Consider the following 22,002-nt stretch of genomic DNA (forward strand, 5'->3'; position numbering starts at 1 on the left):
ACTAGGCAGCGGCAACCTCTTCCACCTTTCCCCCCTTCCTTCTTCTGCTCCCTCCTCCAGGGCGGGGTTAAAAGCGAGGCTGGGCTGGGGAACCGAGCGTAGAGACAGCGGTCGGAGGCAGCCCTGGAAGCGGTCGGCAAGAGAGTAAAACCGTAGTAGCGAAGGAGGAGTCACCAGAGGTCAGTTACCCTGCCCCCGGTTTGGGGTGGTGTCCCACCTAAGTCATTTTTTCACTCCCAGGCTGGTGCTGGTGCTGGACGGTGCGGTGGTCCTTGCTTCCCGGTTGGAAATAAAGTATTTTTTCCTTAAAAGGTTGCTTCCAACCAAGCTAACCCTCCAAGAGAGGCGGAACACGTTCCTGTTGCTGCTCTCTTGGATCGCCATTCTTCCTTTCTCTAGAAGCTGCTAATTGGCGCCATCGTGGTTAATTGTTCTTGCTTACTTCTACCCCACAAAAGTCATACCCGTTCTCTTTGATGCCATTCGGAGACCCCTTGTGCAACAGTTTAAAAAAGATTTTTTTAAAGATTTTGGTTTGGCAGTGTTCCTGTCTGTCTTTGTCTTTTGCTTCATGATGTTTCAATAAGAGAAAGAGAAATGAATGTTAAAAATAAATTTTTATTACAGTCACAGACCAGCATTGAATATTAAAAAAATAAACACCAAACGGACTACAGTTAATTAAATGAAGAAAAGGAAGCCTCTTAATACTCAAAGCTGTATTCCTAAAAGAGGAGGAGTTTAATTCTCAAAAGTATTAAGGCATTTGATAGATTGGCTACCCTAAATTAAACTACCCTTTAATACTGATTCTCCATCTCTATTTCAGCGTCCCAAGAGCTTGGCTTGCAAAACAAAACTTAACAATTTTGGCTTCACTATTGGTTTTAGTTCCTGACTTTAGGTTTGACAGGCCTTGTATATAGATCAAAATTACAATGAATGTATGGCAGTTTATGAGTTCATAAAAAGTCTTCAAGAGGTAGTTCACACTGAAATTGCCTACCAAAACTACATCCTGCAGTGTGAAGAACACCACTAAAATGCTTCCTCAGAAATGCAGGACCAAATGTTTTGCATAGTTCTAGAAATATCATTTCCCAAAGAATTGTCAGATCTTTAGAACAAGTTAATTTGGAGCCAAGTCTGATAAATTGCTGCACAATCTTAGTGTAGTTTATTCAGAAATACAGCCTAGTGAAAACAAGGGGCACTTGCTACCAAGAAAATGTTAATACTGCATGCAGTATCTATATGAAAAGCTGCCTTGAGAATGCCAGTTCTCTAAATATTTTGCTTCCCTTAAAATTCTTTAGCGTTTTCAACTAACTCCTAGTTAACTCCTTTTTCTTCAGGAGTTAAATTAAGGGTTGTATTGTATTTTCTAATTTTGCAGAGTTCTGAAACTCTTGACATAGCCAAGAGAAAATTTCATATAGTGCCTTTACATAGCTGGTGCAAAGAGATCTAATAGGAGAACACATGAGGATAAAATTGATGACTTTTAAAAACTCTTAGAATGCCAATAGATGACATTTCCTGTATCATGGTTCTGACAGATGAAACTCTTCAAAAGAACATTGGATGTTAGCAGCGTTGACATCCTGACCTTTGCAACAATCTTAAGAGCAGTTTACTATGTGTGCCTTTTATATGCTAGTAGTATGTGGGCACTGTAGCTTTACTTGCTACTAATGAAAGTTATGCAGAGTAGAAGTGACTTAATATATCCACAGATGGAACCTGCAACTCGGTCATTAAGCAAAGCAGTTGCTAAGTGAAATTGCATCTATGCTTATGATTTTATTTTAGCTTTCCATTGTTTAACGGACTTGCAAGAATTGGTAATAAAGTTACTTTTTCATCAATCTTGTAACTGCCAATGATTGCTAAACAAAGTTACTATATAGGGCTAGCTGGTTTTATTATTTCACTTATTTGTATTCTGAGGCTAACCTTAAATTATCTGATTTTTGTAAGAAGTTCATCACAAACCATTTATTTCAGCGGTTCTCAACCTATGGGTCGCGACCCCATTTGGGGTCGATCGACCATTTCACGAGGGTCGCCAAGCAAGGCTGTCCGCCATTTTTTCCCCTTTTCCAGTGGGTGCCTTACCTCCCTTGGGCTGAGTCAGCTGGTGGCCCAGCTGGTGGTTGGCCTGCTCCGTCTCTATTGCTTGCCAGCTACGCCTCGGCCAGCGCAGGGGGCGGCACTATGCATGCGCGGCGCTCCCGGGCAGGGAAAGTCCTCAACTTACGACCGGTTGGGTAGTCCTCGACTTACAACCGGTTTAGTCCTCGACTTATGACCAGTTGGGGGTCGCGGCATTAAAAAGGTTGAGAACCACTGATTTATTTGCTTATTTGATTTATATCCTGTCTTCCCTTCTAAAATTCTAGCCAGATTATATGGTTTCATTTTATCCCAGCAATGACAATTCTGGGTAGTAGAGTAAATTGAAGCACTGTAATTGGTCTATTATCTAGCACATTTTCAAGGCTTGAAGCTTTGCCTCCCCTTTTGTAGTCAATGCTTTAACTCTTACACCATACTGGATGCAGATGTATCTGGAACACATCTTTTTCCATTATTTTTTTAAATGTAACAATCACCTAAAAGATTAGGCAGATTAATCAAGGTTGCATGCAGGTTCTTTCAATAATTATAGCCTTCAACCATTAAGATTGGAAAAGGACCACTCCCAGCCTTCATTTAAGAGATTAGGGAGATTAATCAAGACTGCCTCCAGTTCCTGTAAATAGTTAAAGCCTCAAACCATAAAGACTGGAAAAGACCACACCCAGCCTATGCCACGCCCAGCCTGTTTCAACACTGTTTTCAATAAGGATTTTATAATCCAAAATTAAAAATAATTTCTGGTTTCCCAATACATTGCATCGTTGAGAATGCTCTATGATTGCATTCTTTGCATTTCTACCTTTTCTTCATTTTGCTTTCAAGAATCTTTCAATTTATGAATTAATGGGATGCTAGTATAAAGCAAGTAAATATCTCAAGTAAAATGTAGATTGCCTCTCCGTGCCTCTTAAATCTGATGCAGTCTACAATTGAAAGAAAGTGTCCTGTCCTGGATACTTCCTTGGTTCCTTTACATTGTATTTGTGACCTACTCATTTAGTTGGGAATCTGGATTCTATTTTTCTTGATATATCACATTTGCTATATTTAAAATTATAAATTGATACAGTAATGCTGAATGAAAAACATCTTACTGAAAAAGTATTTTAAAACATTACAATTTCTAGAGGAATACTATCCTAGGCAAGCAGTAGTTTGGGGAAGAATATGGAAAATCGTGGTTTCAAATATTACCTAGAACAGAGGTCTACAACCTTTTGGGCACCAGGGACCGGTTCTGTGGAGAGAGATTTTTTCGTTGACCGGAGAGTGCGTGGTTTTGTGTGCTGCCTGCATCCCACAGATGGGGCTTTGCTTTTTTGTGTGGACCGGTTGCTGGCATGCCGTGGTCCTGTACCAGTCCATGGAGCAAGAGTTGGGGACCCCTGACCTAGAAGTTATTTTTATTTCCTCTTCAATGCCTCTCTAAGGAAGCCAACACTACCTATTGTTGTATAAAAAGTACTATCTTTAAGTTTAAATTACATTAAAAAACTATATTGACCTAGATCAGGGGTGTCAAACTTGCAACGTCACGTGACGTGTTGCGACGTATCACGATTTTTTTCCCATTGCCGGCAATGGGGTGGGTGCAGTTTTGGCATGACGCATCCGGTCCGCGGGCCAGCAGTTTGACACCCCTGACCTAGATTATCAGATATGTTAGTTGTATTATTGCTAAGTTTTCATAGAACCATCTTAACTTTCTTAATTGTGTTTCTGTCAAACTCAGGGGAGCAAGTGGTAGTACCAAAAAGCAGACAAGCGTAAACTTAACGCTTATCCTAGACAGATTTCTTTTCCCCTTTGAGAAATGAGATCATCTTCCCCAGAGGAATGTATATTCTGCTTGACAGAGGATGACATCAGTGCATTAGCTAACCAGGATGAGGTAATGCTTTGATACATGAGTGAGGTTAGTTGGTAATAGCATGGTGCTCTCAAGAGGTTTGTTGCTTCTGTATGTTAGTATCACTGTAGTGGAACAGAAGTAAATAATTGCTGACAGAGCATGAATTAGAACAGATGTCTACTTATGGGAAAGTTAGTAGTTCTTTTTCCTAGGAAAATGTATGGCCAATTTGCTTTTAGAAAATATTGTTTTTCAAGTGAAATTTAGTTATTTTTTAAGCAATATTCATTTAACTCATGCAGGTAATGTTCTTTGTATTCTTTGAGTTTTCTTATAAGTATCTTGGTTTCTGTGTATTAACTGAATTTCCCCTAATTAAATCTATATGTTTTTGTACGTTCTGGACTTTAGGCTCAAATAAGGATGAAATGACCCTAAGATATCTGGAGTAAATATTAAGACAGTCACAGGAAAAAAGATACATCACTTCACATCCTCATAGCTTTCCATCCTTGACAGTGTCCATGTGCTCCATCACTGTTCTGCCTTGAACATACCCACAGGGGAAGGAGAACCTCTTTTAAATGTTACACTCTTATGCTTGCTGTCAGGAATCCAACGTCGGGACCTCAGAAAGTGTTTGCATAGATTCCTGCTGTAGGGTATCTGGCATGTAAAGTTAGGGCAGTCCAATTGAAGAGAAGGGAAATAGCATCCTGAGACTCCTTCAAGTACTGATCTATCATAGGTCAGTAGATGTAACTATTGACCTTGTTTCTCAAAACGGATTAACAAGGCAAGGATGCAATCCACAAAGCTTGCTAAGCATTGGTGGGATTCAAATATGTGAACAACTGGTTCTCTGTGTGGATGCTGCCTCTGGAAGTCCATTCTGGGCCTGGGCAACAAAAAATTAGCTACCGGTTCTGCCGAAGTGGTGCGAACCAGCTGAATCCCACCACTGTTGCTAAGTAACTCTAAGTGCATATGTGCAAGAATTTACAATACAAAGTCACATTTTGCTAAATCACATACTGTTTGCAATGGTTTGTTAGAGTATGGTTTATTATTCATGTATATAACTACCCATCTCACACAAGTGACTTTAATCTGGTTTACCAAATTAAAAACAGAGAACCTCCCCCAACATTCCTCCACCAGGATGCCAGAGGAGAAACTATTAACCATCCAGAATAGCATCCTGTTCCAGAGGCATAGAGGAAGAAACAGGTCTTCAGTTCCTTACAAAAGGCAAACCTAGTTGGGTATCTATCTTATATTTTAAGGGGCAAGGAAGCAAAAGGTGCTCACTGTTTAATTATACAATTAAAATTATATTTTTCTTTTATTTACAAACAGAAACAATTATGGCAGACGAAAACCATGTCCTGAAATCACCACAAAGTATAACAGATGCAAAGACTTTACCTGGTTCTGAAGGGTAAGCAGGGTTTCTTGGGGGGTGTCTCTTGGGTCATGTGTGTTTGTGTGTGTGTGCTTACAATTATTTTTCTAGTTAAAGAATTGGTTTATGGGAAATCTCACTGACCTATTTAAGCCAAAAGTAATAGTTACTCACATTGCATCCAATTCCTACAATGAGCCTGGCATCAACTAAGAGTATGTCAATCAGTAGCGGATGTTTCATTTGGCACTTCCTACCACTCATTATAGCAGTGATGGCGAACATTTTAGAGAGTGAGTGCCCAAACTGCAGCCCCAAACCCACTTATGCATTGTCAGGTGCCGGGTGGGTGTGGCCCATTGGGTGGGCGTGACTGTGGTGGTAACGGCAGACTGGGTGGGACTAAAAAGTTCAATCAATCAATTCCAACTTTGCAAGATCTTTTTTTTCCCCACGAGAAGTTGAAATTGACTGATTGAACCTTTTTTTTTGTACACGGTGGCGGAGGCCTAAAGCTAAAAGGTTTTATAAAACCCAGCTGAAGGCCTAGGATTGGGGCGATGGCACGCATGCCCACAGAGAGGGCTCTGAGTGCCGCCTCTGGCACCCATGCCATAGGTTCACCACCACTGCTCTATAGCAAAAGCAAAGAAAAATAAAGCTATGAGGATTGTAGCAGCACTCTTATTTTACATTCTGCATGAAAATTTGGGTACTTTGGGAAGTGCCAGTTTGTAAATAAATAAGAGAATATATTAAACAATAAGCAGCCAGATAATTACAAATTAATCCTAATTTAGTTCAGTATCTTTATAACTAAAAGTTCACTATATTTCCTTGAGCTTGGGTACACACTCATCACAATAAGTTTTTGGGACTTTTTATTCATTAAAGCACACTGTCTTTCACTTAGATTTTCACATGAGCATTAGAAACATTCTGTTCCTTTAACAAGTCAGTTCTTAAAGCAAACAAACATTTTTTCAACTTTCATGAAAGCTAGAAAAAGTTAGACTGTTTAATGAATAACAAAGAGGCGTGGTTTTGTACTGGGTCCAAATCACATATTCTAAATCATCGGGATGCACACAGCCCTATTGTATACATTGTCACAATCTCCACATCTCATTTCTTTTCAGTAATATCTCGTACATTATTCTGATTTTATGTATCAAAAATTAACTCATTTTTTTTGCATTAAATAGCTTTGAGATGCGTAATTCTTTCACTCATTCTTCAGATCTGATTCCTTATCATTTGTATAACTAGTATTGTTTTTGCCAGCAACCCTTTATCTTAACATTGGTAAATTTCTCAGTGCATACAAAATGCATAGAATCAAACACTGTAATCTTCAATTTATAACTTGAATGACAACATTAGCTTTACATTGTTTTATTTCTTCATAGGAAAAGCATTCCTTTTAGCAAATCTGTTGATTCTGTGATACAAGCAGATGAAAGTTATAGAATGGACTGTCCAGAAATGGGGATATGCATTCTAGTCAACAATAAACATTTCCTCCCAGATACTGGTAAATATGTTATTTATTAAAATTAAAATATAAGCAGGTAATTTACTTGGAACAGTCAAATGCTTTTCTTTGAATATATTTCTTAGAACCTGGATTCTCTCTACAGTGTCAGTCTTTGGAGTTATATTTCCAAAGGCCATCAACCTATGTTGTATGGTTAAGCATGCACTTCTGATCGCAGCTTTAAAGACACGCAATATGCCCTCCCAGTGATCCAAAAAAGGAATATTCATGGTCAGTGAAATGTGTTGAGCAAATTTTCAATATCCCAGTTCATCTCTAGGAACATTTAAGTTATGGATACAGAAACCTCAAATGGTAAAGAAGAGGCTAAAGGGTAGAAAAGCAGAAGAGGAGATCAAGCCAGCTTCATTTCTCTTAATAACAAAGGTTGCAGATTTAGAATCAGTAAATTACAGTCGTGTACAGCCATATACATATACATAATTAAGGAAGAACCTCTTGTTGTCTTTTAAAAGAGAAATAATTCCCTAAGTACAAAGGGATAGAAATAACACTGCAGTGAAGTGAAGTCTAATTCCCTTGACAACTTGCTTGGCATTTAAATAAAGTTTCTCATAATCTATTTTGCAGCCATTCTTCAGAATACATGAAAGTTCAAAGTCTGTAGGGTGTCACAGCTACACCCTGTGTCTGTTAGTTACATCTGCCCCACTTCCACAAGTTCAGACACGCTAGCCATTTCTAAAAGAAGACTACGGAAGGGCATTACATACAGATACAGCATTCCTAGATTGTGGAAATAAAGGCACGTTAAGTGAACCCTCCTCTCCTTCCAGTGCCCCAAAGGACTCAGCTGCCTGTTAGATCATTGTATGCTCACCATAAAATTCTAAAAAGACTGTTCTGAAGAGGTTTGATAGTTTGTTTGGCCACTCACCACAACTCTCTATGGCTTAAAGAGTAAATATAACTGGAAATTCTGCCTTGCCAGGATACTCAACTGTAAATATCTACATGGCCTTGTATGATATGAGATCTGTCTGATGTCACATGTACAACTGTTATTTCACATTTTATATATTCTCTAGCTGGGCAGATGCTGCCTGTAATATACACAGTCTTGCTGCATTATAATGTTTTCAAAATGCAAGATGTCTTATGACTTTTCCCCCTCTTTTTCAACATGAAGGAATGACACTTCGATCTGGTACAGATGCAGACGCAGCACTTGTTTTAGACACTTTCAGAACATTGGGATATAATGTGAAAACTTACAATGATCTTTCATGTAAACAAATTATTGATGTGCTGCAAAACAGTGAGTAGTTACTTTATGATGTATCATCAGTTGTACTGAAGTATATTACAGAACGAGCTAATGTTTTAAGTTTGGGGTTATCTGTTCTTATTGAAACATAAAAGTCTATGCCTCGAATTAAAGGAATTGTATGGCATATCAGTAAGAAAGTACAGATTTTTGAAGACTCTTGGTATTATTAAATCCAATCAGATCTACATTTCAGAATAAAATTTGCTGTGTCCAAAGGTGTTTTGTTTCATTCAATTCTCATCATTTTTGTTACTTTCTGGTTTTAATAAAATAATGTTTAACGTAGAACATTTTATTGCTATAGACTAGAGTCAAATTATGTACAGGTAGTCCTTGACTTACAACCACAGTTGGAACCAGAACTTTCATCACTAAGCAAGGCAGTTGTTAAATGAGTCGTGCCTTATTTATTTATTTATTTTGCTGCAGTCATTAAGCAAATCACCATGGTTATTAAGTGAATCATAGGGTTGTTAAGCAAATCTGGCTTCCCACAATGACTTTGCTTGTTGGAGTTGGAAAGTTGCAAATGGCAATCATGTGATCCTGGGACACAGCAACTATTATAAATACATACCAGTTACCAAGTACCCAAATTTTGATCATGTAATCATAGGGACACTGCTGTGGTCTTAAGCGTGAGGGCCAGTTGTAAATAACTTTTTTCAGCATCATTGTAACTATGAACAGTCGCTAAAAACCGAGAACTACCAGTACTACATCTTGAAAGTTATATGAATATTTAAAATAAGAAAGTACTTGACTATGACTATCCTGATGAAAATAGCAAAATTATAGATTGTTTTTGGAAGTGCAGAAAGCAATGTTTCTCTGCTTCCACAGACCAATTATATCTTAACATTCAAAAGTCTTATTTTTTTAACAAATATAATTTTCTTGGTTAATTTGGAGAAAATTGTTATTTAGGAATTTCTGATCACAATGTAAACATTATCTTCTCTTTAAGTTGCCAAGGACGATCATAGAAAGAGAAATAGTTTTGTTTGTGTCTTGCTAAGCCATGGGGAGGATGGATTGATTTATGGCACAGATGGCCCTCTAGAACTGAAAATGTTAACCAACCTCTTCAGAGGAGACAGGTGTAAGACTCTGCGAGGGAAGCCAAAGCTCTTTTTTATCCAGGTAATAAGAAACACAAAGTAGAAAGATAGAAATCCTTCAATAAAAGACCAGATTGTTGCCCATCCCCCCAACATACACATTGAATTGGGAATAGTAATGAAGTGGAATCCTTTTGGCATCTGTAGGGAAGCATTGAACCCTCTTAGATGTTGTAATTATCCTTTTGTAGTGTAGTAATACAAATTATTCTTATATATCAATAAAGGCAAATATTTATGGCTCAGGATTTAAACCAGGGGGCCTTGATGCTCTCTGAGCTTGTTTGTTTTCCTGCAGACGTTTCATTGCCCAAACTAGGTAACATCATCAGTGCTAGTCATTAGCACTGAAGATGTTACTTGGTTTAGGTAATGAAACGTCTGCAAGGAAACAACCAAACTCAGAGAGCAACAAGGACCCCTTATTCATGTGTGTTTACACAAGAATTGACGGGTCTATCAGTCCCTCCCAAAAGAGTTACGTCCTTTCTTTAAGAAATTAAGCCAAATGCATTATTTTCTTTTAGTGGACTTATTTTCAGAGTAAAGCACTCTAATTTACAATCCTTAAAATAACTAGAAATTTTCATATATTCTCCTTTAGAAATTAAAATAATCAAACTTCGCTTGACCCAAATTGAAATCATGCACATGATTTCATCTATCCATTGCAGCAGGGCACTCTAAAGATGGTATGAAATTTTAATATGATTTGGAGAGTAATGATAAAACTTCCAAATTTAATATAGAAGTTAAGTTTTGCATATTACAGTTTATGTGCCTTTTGTATATAAAAGTGCACTTATTCTCTCTGTTTTAGGAATACTGTTATATTCAAAGATGATGTGGATATGGCTCATTGTATTTGTGAACAACATCTTAAGTCATGTCAATCAATCAATCTTTATTATGGTCATAGACCAGCAAATAAAAGCATTAAAAGCATAAGAATAGTAAAAAATAAAAATAAAAGACAGACATAATAATATATTGCCTGATTTTACATATAGATAGCAGAATTAACCACATTCAGAGAAATTACTTCATATTGATCTGGCATGTAAAAAAGATCAGTATTTCCCGGATATTTTATTAGATAAGGTGTTCTAAATTGAGTCTTTGAGTCCTTATATAAGATGCAGTATAGCGGGACGTGTGCTATAGTTTCAATGGTCCCTTGCCCACAGGGGCACAATTTCCGCTCATATGGTTTTAAGCCATGCCTTTTCCTGGTCTTGCATGGTATTTGTCTGGAGCCAGGAGCTGCTTTGTGAGATGAGGAGAAGACTTGGCTTCTTTAAGATGCTGCTGTGAGATACAGCAAATGCATCCATGCTGGATCCAAAATAATTTTACTGCTTTGAATCGGAATACTGCTCAGCTCTGCTCTGTACGTACTTATTTATATCCCATCAGTGTTAGTGAAGAATGTTAGTAATATTTATGATATTTTCCTGTTTTGTATTGGGTAGGCTTGTAGAGGAACAGATCTTGATTCTGGAGTTGAAACAGACAGCGGCTCAGATGAAAGAATGTGTCAGAAAATACCTGTAGAGGCAGACTTCCTATATGCTTATTCTACTGCACCGGGTAAGATAAATTTTTAATGGAAAATGCAACTTTTGGTAAATTTCATTGGATTTATAACCTTATCTTGAATAGATCTATTAAGCTCAGTCCTCTTCAATATCCTAAGTTGTATAATTCAAGTGTTTTCTCATTTTCACAAATGGAATATTCTCCAGCTTTGCCAGAGCTTAATTATATAATATAATATGGCCTCCTATTCTGACACTTCCTCTGGTGATCTTCCCTGCTGATCTACAATCCACACAATCTACTCAGGATGCATGTTGCCTTTGTCAGATTTCGACAGGAAAGGAACATATTTTTATTCCTTTGTAAGAAGAAATTAGCATTATTGATATGGATAATATGTACATCACCTCTGACCAATACATAAAGAGGATTCTCACCATCAAGACCAATTCTCTTGCTTTATACTGGTTGGTAGAACCAATAATATATCTGTTGTGTCTACAAGAGGAGTTAAAGGACATATTTTAATGTTCAGCCTATTTTGTTGGAAAGCATTTTTCCTCATTCTGTCCAGTCTTTTGTCTTTCAAGATATTTTGGGGGGGACTTCCGGCTGTGATGTCATTGTGGAGCGGGTGAAGGAACAGACCTCTGTTTCTAAATCCCAAAAAATCTTCGCTAAGAGCCCTGCAAGGGCTTTACCGATCCTGGAGAGATTGGAAAATTAAAGAGGAAGCTTCAGAGAAGTCAGGTGGAAAGCAAACACCCGAGCAGACAGGAGCAGCACTTTTAACATTGGCGGAGAAGAAGCCGGTCTCTTAGACTGGCCTGGAGTGATGGCGGCAGTCTGAGGGGGAAGCGAAAAGTAGAACTGACAGCTTCGTATGGGAGACGAGGAAAACTCCTGAAGGAGGTGAGGAACATTTATCTGAGAGAAGGCGCAGAAAAAGCAAAGTGATAAGGAGAGAGACACAGTGGCAACTGAAATGGAATAGAGCAGAGAAGGGAGCAATAGAGCAGAACGAGAGCAGCATGAAGAAGCAGAGAGCCCACAGTAAAGTTTATAAAACTTGAGAGACTGGAATTTAAGAGCTGCAAGAAGTAGAGATTGAAACTAGAGAAAAGACTGGAGAAAGGACAGCCGGAGGCAACAAAGGGTGATTAAGAAGGACTTTGAAAACTTAACATAAGGATTAAAAGGTGAAGTGAGACAATGGAGAAATTTAATACTACTTAGTGGAACTTATTTTTGAAGAGCATTGAAATTTGGACTTTAACTGACATATATCTGGGTAAAGTGACAAGTGGACGTTTTGGAAATACTGGATACATAGAAGAAGAAATAAGAGGTGATACTTGGTGGATCTGTGGATACATCAAATTGAGACAGAAAAAAGGCTGATGCATATTGTAGCACTCATACAGTATAGAAGCAATAATTAAGCTACAAGCAGAAAAAGAGTGTCAGGCAATGTATTAAAAGAATGAAGCAAATGAATTGTATTAATGAATAGAAATAAGCATAATTGAGTAATTGAATTAAATAGACATGAGAAAGTAATTATAGCATAGTAAAGAAATATAGAGAAAGGTGATTATTCAAATAAGAGTGATAGTGAATGAAATTAAGAGTGGTGATAATACTTAGAGAATAGTATATGTATATGTATTGTGTGTAGTGTTATAGAAATATATATAAGAGCTGTTAAGAATATTATAAATTATACTATACAATAGTGGGATAAGGAAAGGTATAACTCTATTTGTAATCTTATTTTTAACGTTAACCCTAAGAATAACGTTCTATAAAGGTATTATAGTCATATATATTGATACATAATTAGAAATATTATATATACTTTTTACTATCTATATTATAAATATATTTACATATTTAAGGTTAGACTATAAAGATTGAAAACCAACTTGATCAAAAAAAACAACTTGCCATAAATTGGTATAGGCAAATGTGGAAAAATATTATTTAAGTAATAAAAATGACAAGTACCACAACAACTAAAGTAGGCAAAAAAACAGTTATAAATTCCACACCTATAATGGCCTCTCCTACAGGTCAAAGAATGATAGTGACCATGTTAGGGAAAGAAAAAGAAAAAGCAGAACTGGCAATGAACCCTCAGAGCATGCAGATAACACTACAAACGATTCAAGAAACAATGATGATGACCCAAGAGGCAATAGCAAATAATCATGAAGAAACGAAAATACATACAAAGAAATCAAGAATGATATTGGAGAAATAAGAAATGAAATTAAAAACATGAACGATAAGATAGGGAGTATACAACAAACAATGGTGGAAAATGAATAAAGAATTCAAAAAGTTGAAACAAAAATGGAGCAAGTTGATAGCAAAATAGAAAGGATGGAACAGAAATCTGAGCAAGTAAATAGGGAGTTGATTGAATCTATTCCTTCTTGGAAATGCAAAAAGCTTCATTCTTTCTAAGATTCCAAAATATCGTAGAGGAAAAGGAAGAAGATTTGGGAGAGAAGATGGCGGAGATATTGGCGGAGATATTAGGAAAGGACAAACAGGAAACAAGAAGAGACATAGATGAAACATATAGAGTATATACAAATTATGCATGAAGGCATAGATTGGCGAGAGAGGTGCATATAAAGTTTACTAGAAGATCAATAAGGGATGAAATATATATAAAAAAAGAGATGAACCGATAATATATAAGGGTAAAGAAATAATTGTATTAAAACAAATACCACGTAGAATACGAAATCAGAGACGAGAATACCAATTTCTAATGACCCAATTAGTTAAATATAAAGTTATGTTTCGATGGTTAATACCTGAAGGTATATTTCTAACATGGCAGGAAAAAAAATATAAGATAGATACACTCGAGAAAGCGCAGGACTTTTATGAACGTTACTTTACGCAGGGAGAAGAACAAGAAGGTAGGGAAGAGCCGGAGAGTAAAAGTCAGGACGAAGATTTATTAGAGGAAGTTGAACAAGAAAGAGAAATACAAAAGATACAAGAAAAAGAAAGGTTAGAAAGAGAAGGAGCAAAAGGAAGGGTAATAGAGACAAGAAGCATAAAAAAATAGATCAAGTAAAAAATGGGAGACACAATTAAGCTCTTCTCTATAAACATTAATGGTTTAAATATACCAAGAAAAAGAGCACAAATGTTTAACAAATTAAGGAAATTGGATGCAGATATGATATGTCTTCAGGAAGTTCACATAAAAAAGGATTATAGAAAACTACTAGAGAATATAAAATTAGGAACACTATACACAACATTAGCACAAAACAAAAAAGGAGGAATTGCTATATATGTCAAAGAAAAAATAAAATCAAAATTAATATATTCGGATGAAGAGGGGAGAATTTTAATGTTGGAAATAGAATTAGAGCAAAAACAAATCTTATTAACGGTAGTATATGCACCAAATAATAATCAACATGATTTTTTAAAAAAAGTACATAAGAAACTAGTGGATCTGGATTACGAAAGTATTTGTATAATTGGGGATTTAAATGCAATAGTTGATGTTAAAAAAGATTATAAGAGTAGTAAAAAGAATAAAAAGAAGAAAAATATATTACCAAAATCGTTCTTTGACGTGGTAACAGAACTCAACCTTCAGGATATATGGAGAGAGACACACAGGTCAGACAAACAATATACATTTTATTTGTATCCGCATCAATCTTGGTCTAGGATCGATATGGCCTGGGCAACAACAGAAGTAGAAAACGGGATAGAGGAAATTGAAATAGGACTTAATGATTGGGCAGATCACAATCCAATAATAATAAAATGGAAAGGCCAGAAACAGAGAAAAGGATGGTCAATGAATCAAAGACTGTGTAAAGATAAACAATATATACAGATGCTAGAAAAGAAGTTGACATTTATTTATTTATTTATTTAAATTTATAGACCGCCCCACTCCCACAGGACTTCGGGCGGCTAACAATAAAAACACAACATAACTTAACAAAACAAACAATACAATAACATTCATCCAGGGGTCAGATTTTATAAACCCCAGGCCTGCCGGAAAAGCCAGGTCTTAAGCAGCTTGCGGAAAACCAACAGGGTGGGAGTGGTCCTAATCTCCGGGGGGAGCTGGTCCTAATCTCCGGGGGGAGCTGGTTCCAAGACGTGGGCGCCATCACAGAGAAAGCCCTCCCCCGCAGCCCCGCCAAATGGCACTGCTTGGCCGACGGGACCTGAAGGAGGCCCAACCTGTGGGATCTAACCGGACGAAGGGAACTATGAGGTAGTAGGCGGTCTCGCAAATAGCCTGGCCCTGAGCCATATAGACATTATTTTTTCAGGTAAATAAAAAGGAAGAGACATCAACACAAAATTTGTGGGATACTACAAAAGCTTATATTTGGGGATTGACAATTGCATACAATTCTAAGATAAATAAAGATAGGAGACTTCAACAAGGAAAATTACAGGAAGAACTTAAAAAAGTAGAAGGTGACCTACAGAAGGATCCACAAAACAAAAAGATAAAAGAAAAATGGAATATTATAAAACACAAGATTAACCTGACAACACAAAAAGAGATGGCACAGAACATTAGGATGGTGAAACAAAATTATTTCAAAAATGCAAATAAAACCGGTCGATAGTTGGCCTATAAATTAAAAAAAGAAAAAGGCAAAAGAACAATACATCAACTACAAGATGAAAGTGGAACAGTACAATATAGACGGGAAGAAAAAAAGAATATAATACAAAATTTCTTTTCAAAGCTATACCATCAGGAAGATATAGCAGATGATAAAGTCAAACAATATATAGAAGCAGCAAAAATGAGCAAAATCACCAAAGAACAAAAGGAAATGTTGAATAGGCCAATAGCCGCAATAGAGCTAGAAACAGCATTGAAGAAACAAAATCACCAGGCCCAGATGGAATTCTGGTTGAGTTTTATAAAAATACACAAGAGTCACTACAATGGATAATGTTGGAGATGTATAATGAAGTGCTGCAACAAATTCAAAATTATAGGCCGATTTCTCTACTGAATATAGACTATAAGACATTTGCAACAATAATAACAGAAAGGATTAAAAAAAATTTGAATAATTACATCCACCCAGATCAAAATGGATTTCTACTAGGACGACAGATAAAAAATAATATGAGGATAATAATGAATACTTTAGAATTTTATGAAGTCCACCCTGAAAGACAAGCTACACTGTTTTTTCTTGATGCCCAGAAGGCATTTGATAATCTGAATTGGAAGTTTATTATAACACAATTGTACTATATGGATTTTGGGACAAAATTTGGAAAGATGGTTGAGAAAATATATACTAAACAAACAGCTAGGGTAATTATAAATGATGAAATGACAGAAAAAAATTGATACAACCAAAGGAGTAAGACAAGGATGCCCACCCTCCCCTCTTCTATTTATTTTATCATTAGAAATACTCCTGACAAAAATTAGAGAGGACTAAGAAATAAAGGGTTTAAAAATTAAGAAGGAAGAATATAATGTCCAAACCTTCGCTGATGATTTGGTATTTATTTTGGAAGAGCCATTAGAAACCTGCCTTAAATTGATTCAAAAAATAGAAGAATTTGGTGAGGTAGCTGGACTTAAGATTAATAAGAATAAATCCAAATTAATAACCAAAAATCTTACAAAGGAACAGGAAAGTGAACTGGAAGACAAAACAAAGATAAGTATAACTAAGAAAATAAAATATTTAGGGATCTGGCTTACAGCGAAGTGTTCCTCGATCAAGGAGGATAATTATGATAAAATATTACACCGGAGAAAAAAAGATTTAGAAAATTGGGAAAATTTACAAATTTCATTTTTAGGGAGGACCGCTATGGTCAAAATGAATATATTGCCAAAAATATTATTTCTGTTCCAAGTTATTCCAATAAAATTAGGGAAAACATTCTTTCAAGAATTAAATAAATTGGTCACTAAATTTATATGGCAAAGGAAAAAACCCAGGATTAAATTAAAACTCTTGTAAGATATGAAAGATAAAGGGGGATTGGCGTTACCAGAGTGGGAAACATACTACCAAGCATCGAGCCTAACTTGGCTAAAAGAATAGATAGAATTGAAAAATACCAGAGTTTTAACAATAGAAGGACATGACTTGCAAGCGGGGTGGCATGCATTCCTATGGGACGAAAAATACAAAATACACAGATACTTTCAAAGACACATAGTTAGGAATGCATTGCTACAGACTTGGGAAAAAATAAAACAAAAACATTATAAAAGAATTCCAGTGTGGTTATCCCCAACAGAAGCTGTGAAACACCCAAACCTAACTGGATAATTAGATACAAGGAATTAGTAAATGAACAGGGAAATCTGAAGACAAACAAGAATTGGAACAAGATAGAGGCAGAAAGATTGACTGGTGGACATTTTCACAAATTCAATCCAAATGTACAGAGGACAAAAAATTATATGAAATACAAAAAGAGCCGCAAGAATTGGATAAAATTATACATGGAACAGAAATAAAATTAATTAGCAATTTATACAAATACCTGTTGAGGTATAAAATGGAAGACGAGGTTGTCAAAGACACAATGATTAGATGGGCAAAAAATTTCGGATATAATATAGAATTGGAGAAATGGCAAAAAACATGGGAAATAAACATAAAATTGGCTATATCAGCAGCATTCAAGGAAAACCAGTTGAAGATGTTTACAGATGGTATCTTCCACCAGCAAAACTAGCCAAGATGTTCCAGAACAATTCGCCAACATGTTAGAAATGTAAAAAAGTACATGGAACATATTATCATTTATGGTGGACATGCCCAGTTGCGAAAAAAATCTGGACTAAAATAAGAAGATGGATCAAAGAAATAATAGACCAACCCGTAGACTGGAAACCAGAGATCTTTTTGCTGGATATTTTAAACAGAAAATATAGCAAAGAAATACGGTATTTAATTCTACATATAATAATGGCAGCAAGAATAGCATACATACAGTTCTGGAAAAATGAAAATATACCATCAGGGGAAGAAGTGATAAGGAAAATCCTGGACTGTGCTGAGATGGATAAATTAACAAAAGAGATAAAAGAAGACATAGAGTACTATTTAATATGGAATAAGTGCTACGATTGGTTGGAGACTAGAAATAATAGAGGAGAATAAATGTGGAAAGGTCAAAAGTGGAAAATGTTTGTATAATAATGTATAGTAATAATAATATGTATTATTTTTAGTATGAAGGAAGAAAAATGCAAACAAGAAACAACGGGACAACAAGGACAAATATATTTAAAGAAGAATAAGGGGGAAAAATGTAAATAATAGATTACCGTTACGAAATTGCTGTTAAAAAAAAAAAAGGAGGAGCACACACTGTGTATGTGTGTTATGTTTTGTTTTGTCTTGTTTTGTTGGTTTAAAAAATAAAAATTAAAATAAAACTCAGATATTTTTTGGAAGGCTTCTCAGATCAATTTCTATTTCAAGCTTCATGTCGGGTTACAACAGGGAAAGACATTCTGTGAATGATTTCGTGATCATTGATTTTTCTGATCAATGGAACGATTACCTCTATTGAAGTCTTTTGAAATAAATAGAGGTTATTTCTTTCATCCTTCCATTTTCCTTAAGAAAACATACTTGGAAGAGTTGGTGGGAGGAAGGGGAAAATGAACTATGTCAAATAAATAATTTTGGGTAGAATGTGATCAAATGCTTTTAAATACCAGAATACTGCTTTAGATGCTCTAATTGGATTCTACGCTGCTGGTTTAATAATTGCGTAACATTGTGGAGAACAAATTCTATGGCTGGTTTTTATAATTATTGCTTGAACAATACAATTTATTTTTACTTTCTCTTAGGTTACTATTCATGGAGGAATTCCTTAGAAGGTTCCTGGTTTATACAGTCATTGTGTGTGATGTTGAAACAATATGCTAAGAAACTTGAACTTATGCAGATCCTAACACGTGTAAATCGCAAAGTTGCAGAATTCAGTTCCTATTCAAACAGACCTGACTTTCATGGAAAGAAGCAGATCCCATGTATTGTGTCTATGCTAACAAAAGATTTTTATTTTCCCTTCTGAAGAGTTCTTTATCTTCTGATACAGAAACTAAAAGGATATGGCAGAATTTGTTTTATTCTGAGTTATGCTTACTTCCTTGGTGGCATTAAGATTGATAAAGATAACTATTTCAGTCAGTAGAACAATAGTACAGAATTGGTGCAGATTTAGTGATAGAGAAATTATGATTTAGAAAATGAAAAAAATCCATTTGACTTGGAATATTTCAATAAAAATTATGAAAGATTCAGTAACTTTTGGTTGACAAAATAATTTGCAGATAAAAAGTAATAAAATGTACCATTTTCAGAATAAATGGTTAATTTTGTTAACAATGTTACAGTCTATTTGTAAATAAACATACATCCAAATACTTTATATCGATATTAATTGGAACTTCTTGCCAATCAGAGTATTTAAGACTGGACTGTAATATCATTACGCAACAGAAGTTTTCCAAAATGGTGTAAAGACTAAAATATAAGTAGGACTAATCTATTGAAAGTAGAATCAAATTCCTTATAGCTGACTCTTCGTGTCTTTGCTATTGAATGCAAAATGCTTAGTGACAGACTTTTAGACTTTACTCAGAGCATTTTGCTTTTAGAATACCAGCAATACCTTTAAATGGACTTAAGCTTAAAAGATGACAAAAGGTGTTTAGAACTTGAGTCAGAATGGGATCCTATATTTCAGTTTGTAATGTAGTAGTGTGTAGTTTTTAACTTGTAACATATACACTTTCCATATTCTAAAAGGCATACAAAAGTGTGAGTTCTCATTTCTAATTTTGAATGTGCAGTTTGTAGAAATATGAATAATTTTAAAATAGAATAAAAGAGAGGGGCTTCTAAAACTTAAGTATACATTTCCTGTGAAATTCAGACTTTGAGCATCTACAATGCATGTCTCTTTTTCTTATAAACTCGGGAATAAAGGTAAGGCTAGCTCACTTTTTAACAGTGTTTGCTGTTAAATTTTCCATACTGCTTAACAGAAATCTATCTTCCTGTAACTTAATTTTGTCCTGGTTAAAGATTTGCTAAAGACTTTCCATTTTTTTTCATTTTAAAGATCAGGACATCTGTTGCCTCCATTCCAGTGATCTTCATATATTCACTAGGATTTTTCAGAGTGATAGGCTAGAATTCCGAGAGCACACCATCTGGGTGACCTTGGGCTAATCACTCTAAGCCCAACCCACCTTGCAAGTTTGTTGTGAGAAAAGTAGAAAGGAATATTAGGTATACTTGCTGCCTTGAATTATTTATAAAAATAATAAAAGTGGGATAAAAATAAATAACATAAAAACATACTTATAAATACATGCAAAACAAAGCTTCTACCTCTCCTGATAATGTATTGAAAGAAAAGGATGCACCGGATGTACATTTTTATCAGGACAATTGAGTTTACTTTGCTGGTCTTTGTTTTGGTTACCAATACCACAGTAAAAAACAATTGATTCTTATCAATTACAAAAAATGCAAGTGGGTGGGACAGGTAAGAGATCAAGAGTACTACAGCAACTGCTATGTGCTTGACAGAAAGGAAGATCTTAAGTAACAGGGATCCTAGAATTTAAGTAATATCCATCCTTACAGTGCTTGCTGAACAGTAGGTTGATACTTCAGTAGTAAGCCCATGGTGTATTTGCTTGATAAGTTGCATATTCTCAGTTTATTGCTAAATAAATTAGTTGTAGAATAAGCATGCAGATATTAAACTTTAAAAAGATTTCTCCATCTTATACAAAAGTAATATCAGAAAGTTATCCCCATTTCAAGAAATGTCTAATTTATTAAATAATTACATTTGTGACTTTGGATTTTCATATGACAATTTAATAAATCATATTCATTGTTTTAATCAACTGAGTAATTGTCTGTTTTTAACAGTAGAAACATACGGATACTGTGTTTCCCAAGTCTTATTCTTTTTTTTTTTTTTGCACCAAAAGATACATTAGGGCTTATTTTTGGGGAAACACAGTATCAGGATGATCAGCCCAGCCAGGCACCCCACTCCCAGCGTGTGCACAAGAGGCAGCGAGTGTAGGGGGGGGGCGATGGTGTCCTACTGCAGCCCGCTGGCCCCTTGGCGCAGCACAGGTAAGTCAGAGCATGGAAGCAAGGCACAGGAAAGAAGGCAATCCCGATGCACAGCATGGCCGCCTGCCCCGGCACAGCAGTGGGCAAGCCAAGAGATGGTGGGACGGAGTGGGCAGCACACTGGGATCACCTGCCTCCCCCCCATACCTCTGCTTCTGCCTGCTGTCAGTGCCACTATGTGAGCTTCCCGTGAGCCAGACGGCAGCACTGTACATCCAGATCACCTGCCTCCCCCCGCATCTGCCTCCATGCTCAGACTTGTGGTGCGCAGGGTGCAGCTGTTGCCAGACACGGTCAGCCCCCATGCACTTGCTGTCTCTTGTGCGGGCCACGCCCACCCTCCCAGGCATATTTTTGGGGTAGGGCTTGTATTAGGCGTAATGTAAAAAAATCAGGCTAAGGCTTATTTTCTGGGTGGATCTTATTTTCAGGGAAACACAATATCAAGCAGTATCCAGGCAGTAGAATCATCTTAATATACAATTATGCCTTTGCACAGTTGTCATGGAAGTTATTATATGCAAACAATGATACAAAACTTAGTGTGATTGATAAATTAATATGACCTCCCAACTTGAACATCTATGATTCTGGATTGTGTACATTAAACATCAAAGTAAAGAAACAACCAATAAAGTTATGAACAACAGAAATTAATAGGAATCAGGAACCCAAATTTATATCACAGCCCTCCTGGCTCCAATTCTTGATTTTGTGTTGATAGTACAATAAATTACAAAGGTTGAGGGGGGAGTGTTTCCCCCTTTTTACTTCACAAAGCAAGGTAGAACTCTTTAAATACTTTATATACTTTACATCCTCAACTTACAACCACAACTGGGTGCCAAATTGCTGTTGTTAGGTGAATGTTGCTCCATTTTGCAACTTTTTGTGCCACAGTTAAGTGAATCACTGCAATCATTAGTAACAT

General features: G+C 36.1%; 1 protein-coding gene across 1 annotated transcript; it reads left to right on the plus strand.

The window, feature by feature from the left end:
- Positions 1–39: 39 nt before the first annotated feature.
- CASP3 (caspase 3) lies at positions 40–19,333 on the plus strand. The gene is made up of 7 exons (XM_039330789.1): positions 40–179; positions 5,354–5,435; positions 6,809–6,933; positions 8,087–8,215; positions 9,195–9,370; positions 10,821–10,938; positions 18,755–19,333. Exons 2-7 carry the CDS (start codon positions 5,362–5,364, stop codon positions 18,979–18,981), a joined length of 849 nt encoding a protein of 282 aa, XP_039186723.1. The 5' UTR covers positions 40–179; positions 5,354–5,361; the 3' UTR covers positions 18,982–19,333.
- The last annotated feature ends 2,669 nt before the right edge of the window (positions 19,334–22,002 follow it).

This window comes from Crotalus tigris, unplaced genomic scaffold (assembly GCF_016545835.1).
Source record: "Crotalus tigris isolate CLP2741 ecotype Arizona unplaced genomic scaffold, ASM1654583v1 scf7180000024432.2438137, whole genome shotgun sequence".
NCBI lineage: Eukaryota > Metazoa > Chordata > Lepidosauria > Squamata > Viperidae > Crotalus > Crotalus tigris.

What these genes read in the sequence shown, in the direction of transcription:
- CASP3 (XM_039330789.1), top strand. Translation starts at nt 5,362, where the DNA reads ATGGCAGACGAAAACCATGTCCTGAAATCACCACAAAGTATAACAGAT. An exon ending in ACATTTCCTCCCAGATACTG is followed by an intron (nt 6,934 to 8,086) that starts GTAAATATGTTA and finishes TTCAACATGAAG; the next exon opens with GAATGACACTTCGATCTGGT. An exon ending in CAAAGCTCTTTTTTATCCAG is followed by an intron (nt 9,371 to 10,820) that starts GTAATAAGAAAC and finishes TGTATTGGGTAG; the next exon opens with GCTTGTAGAGGAACAGATCT.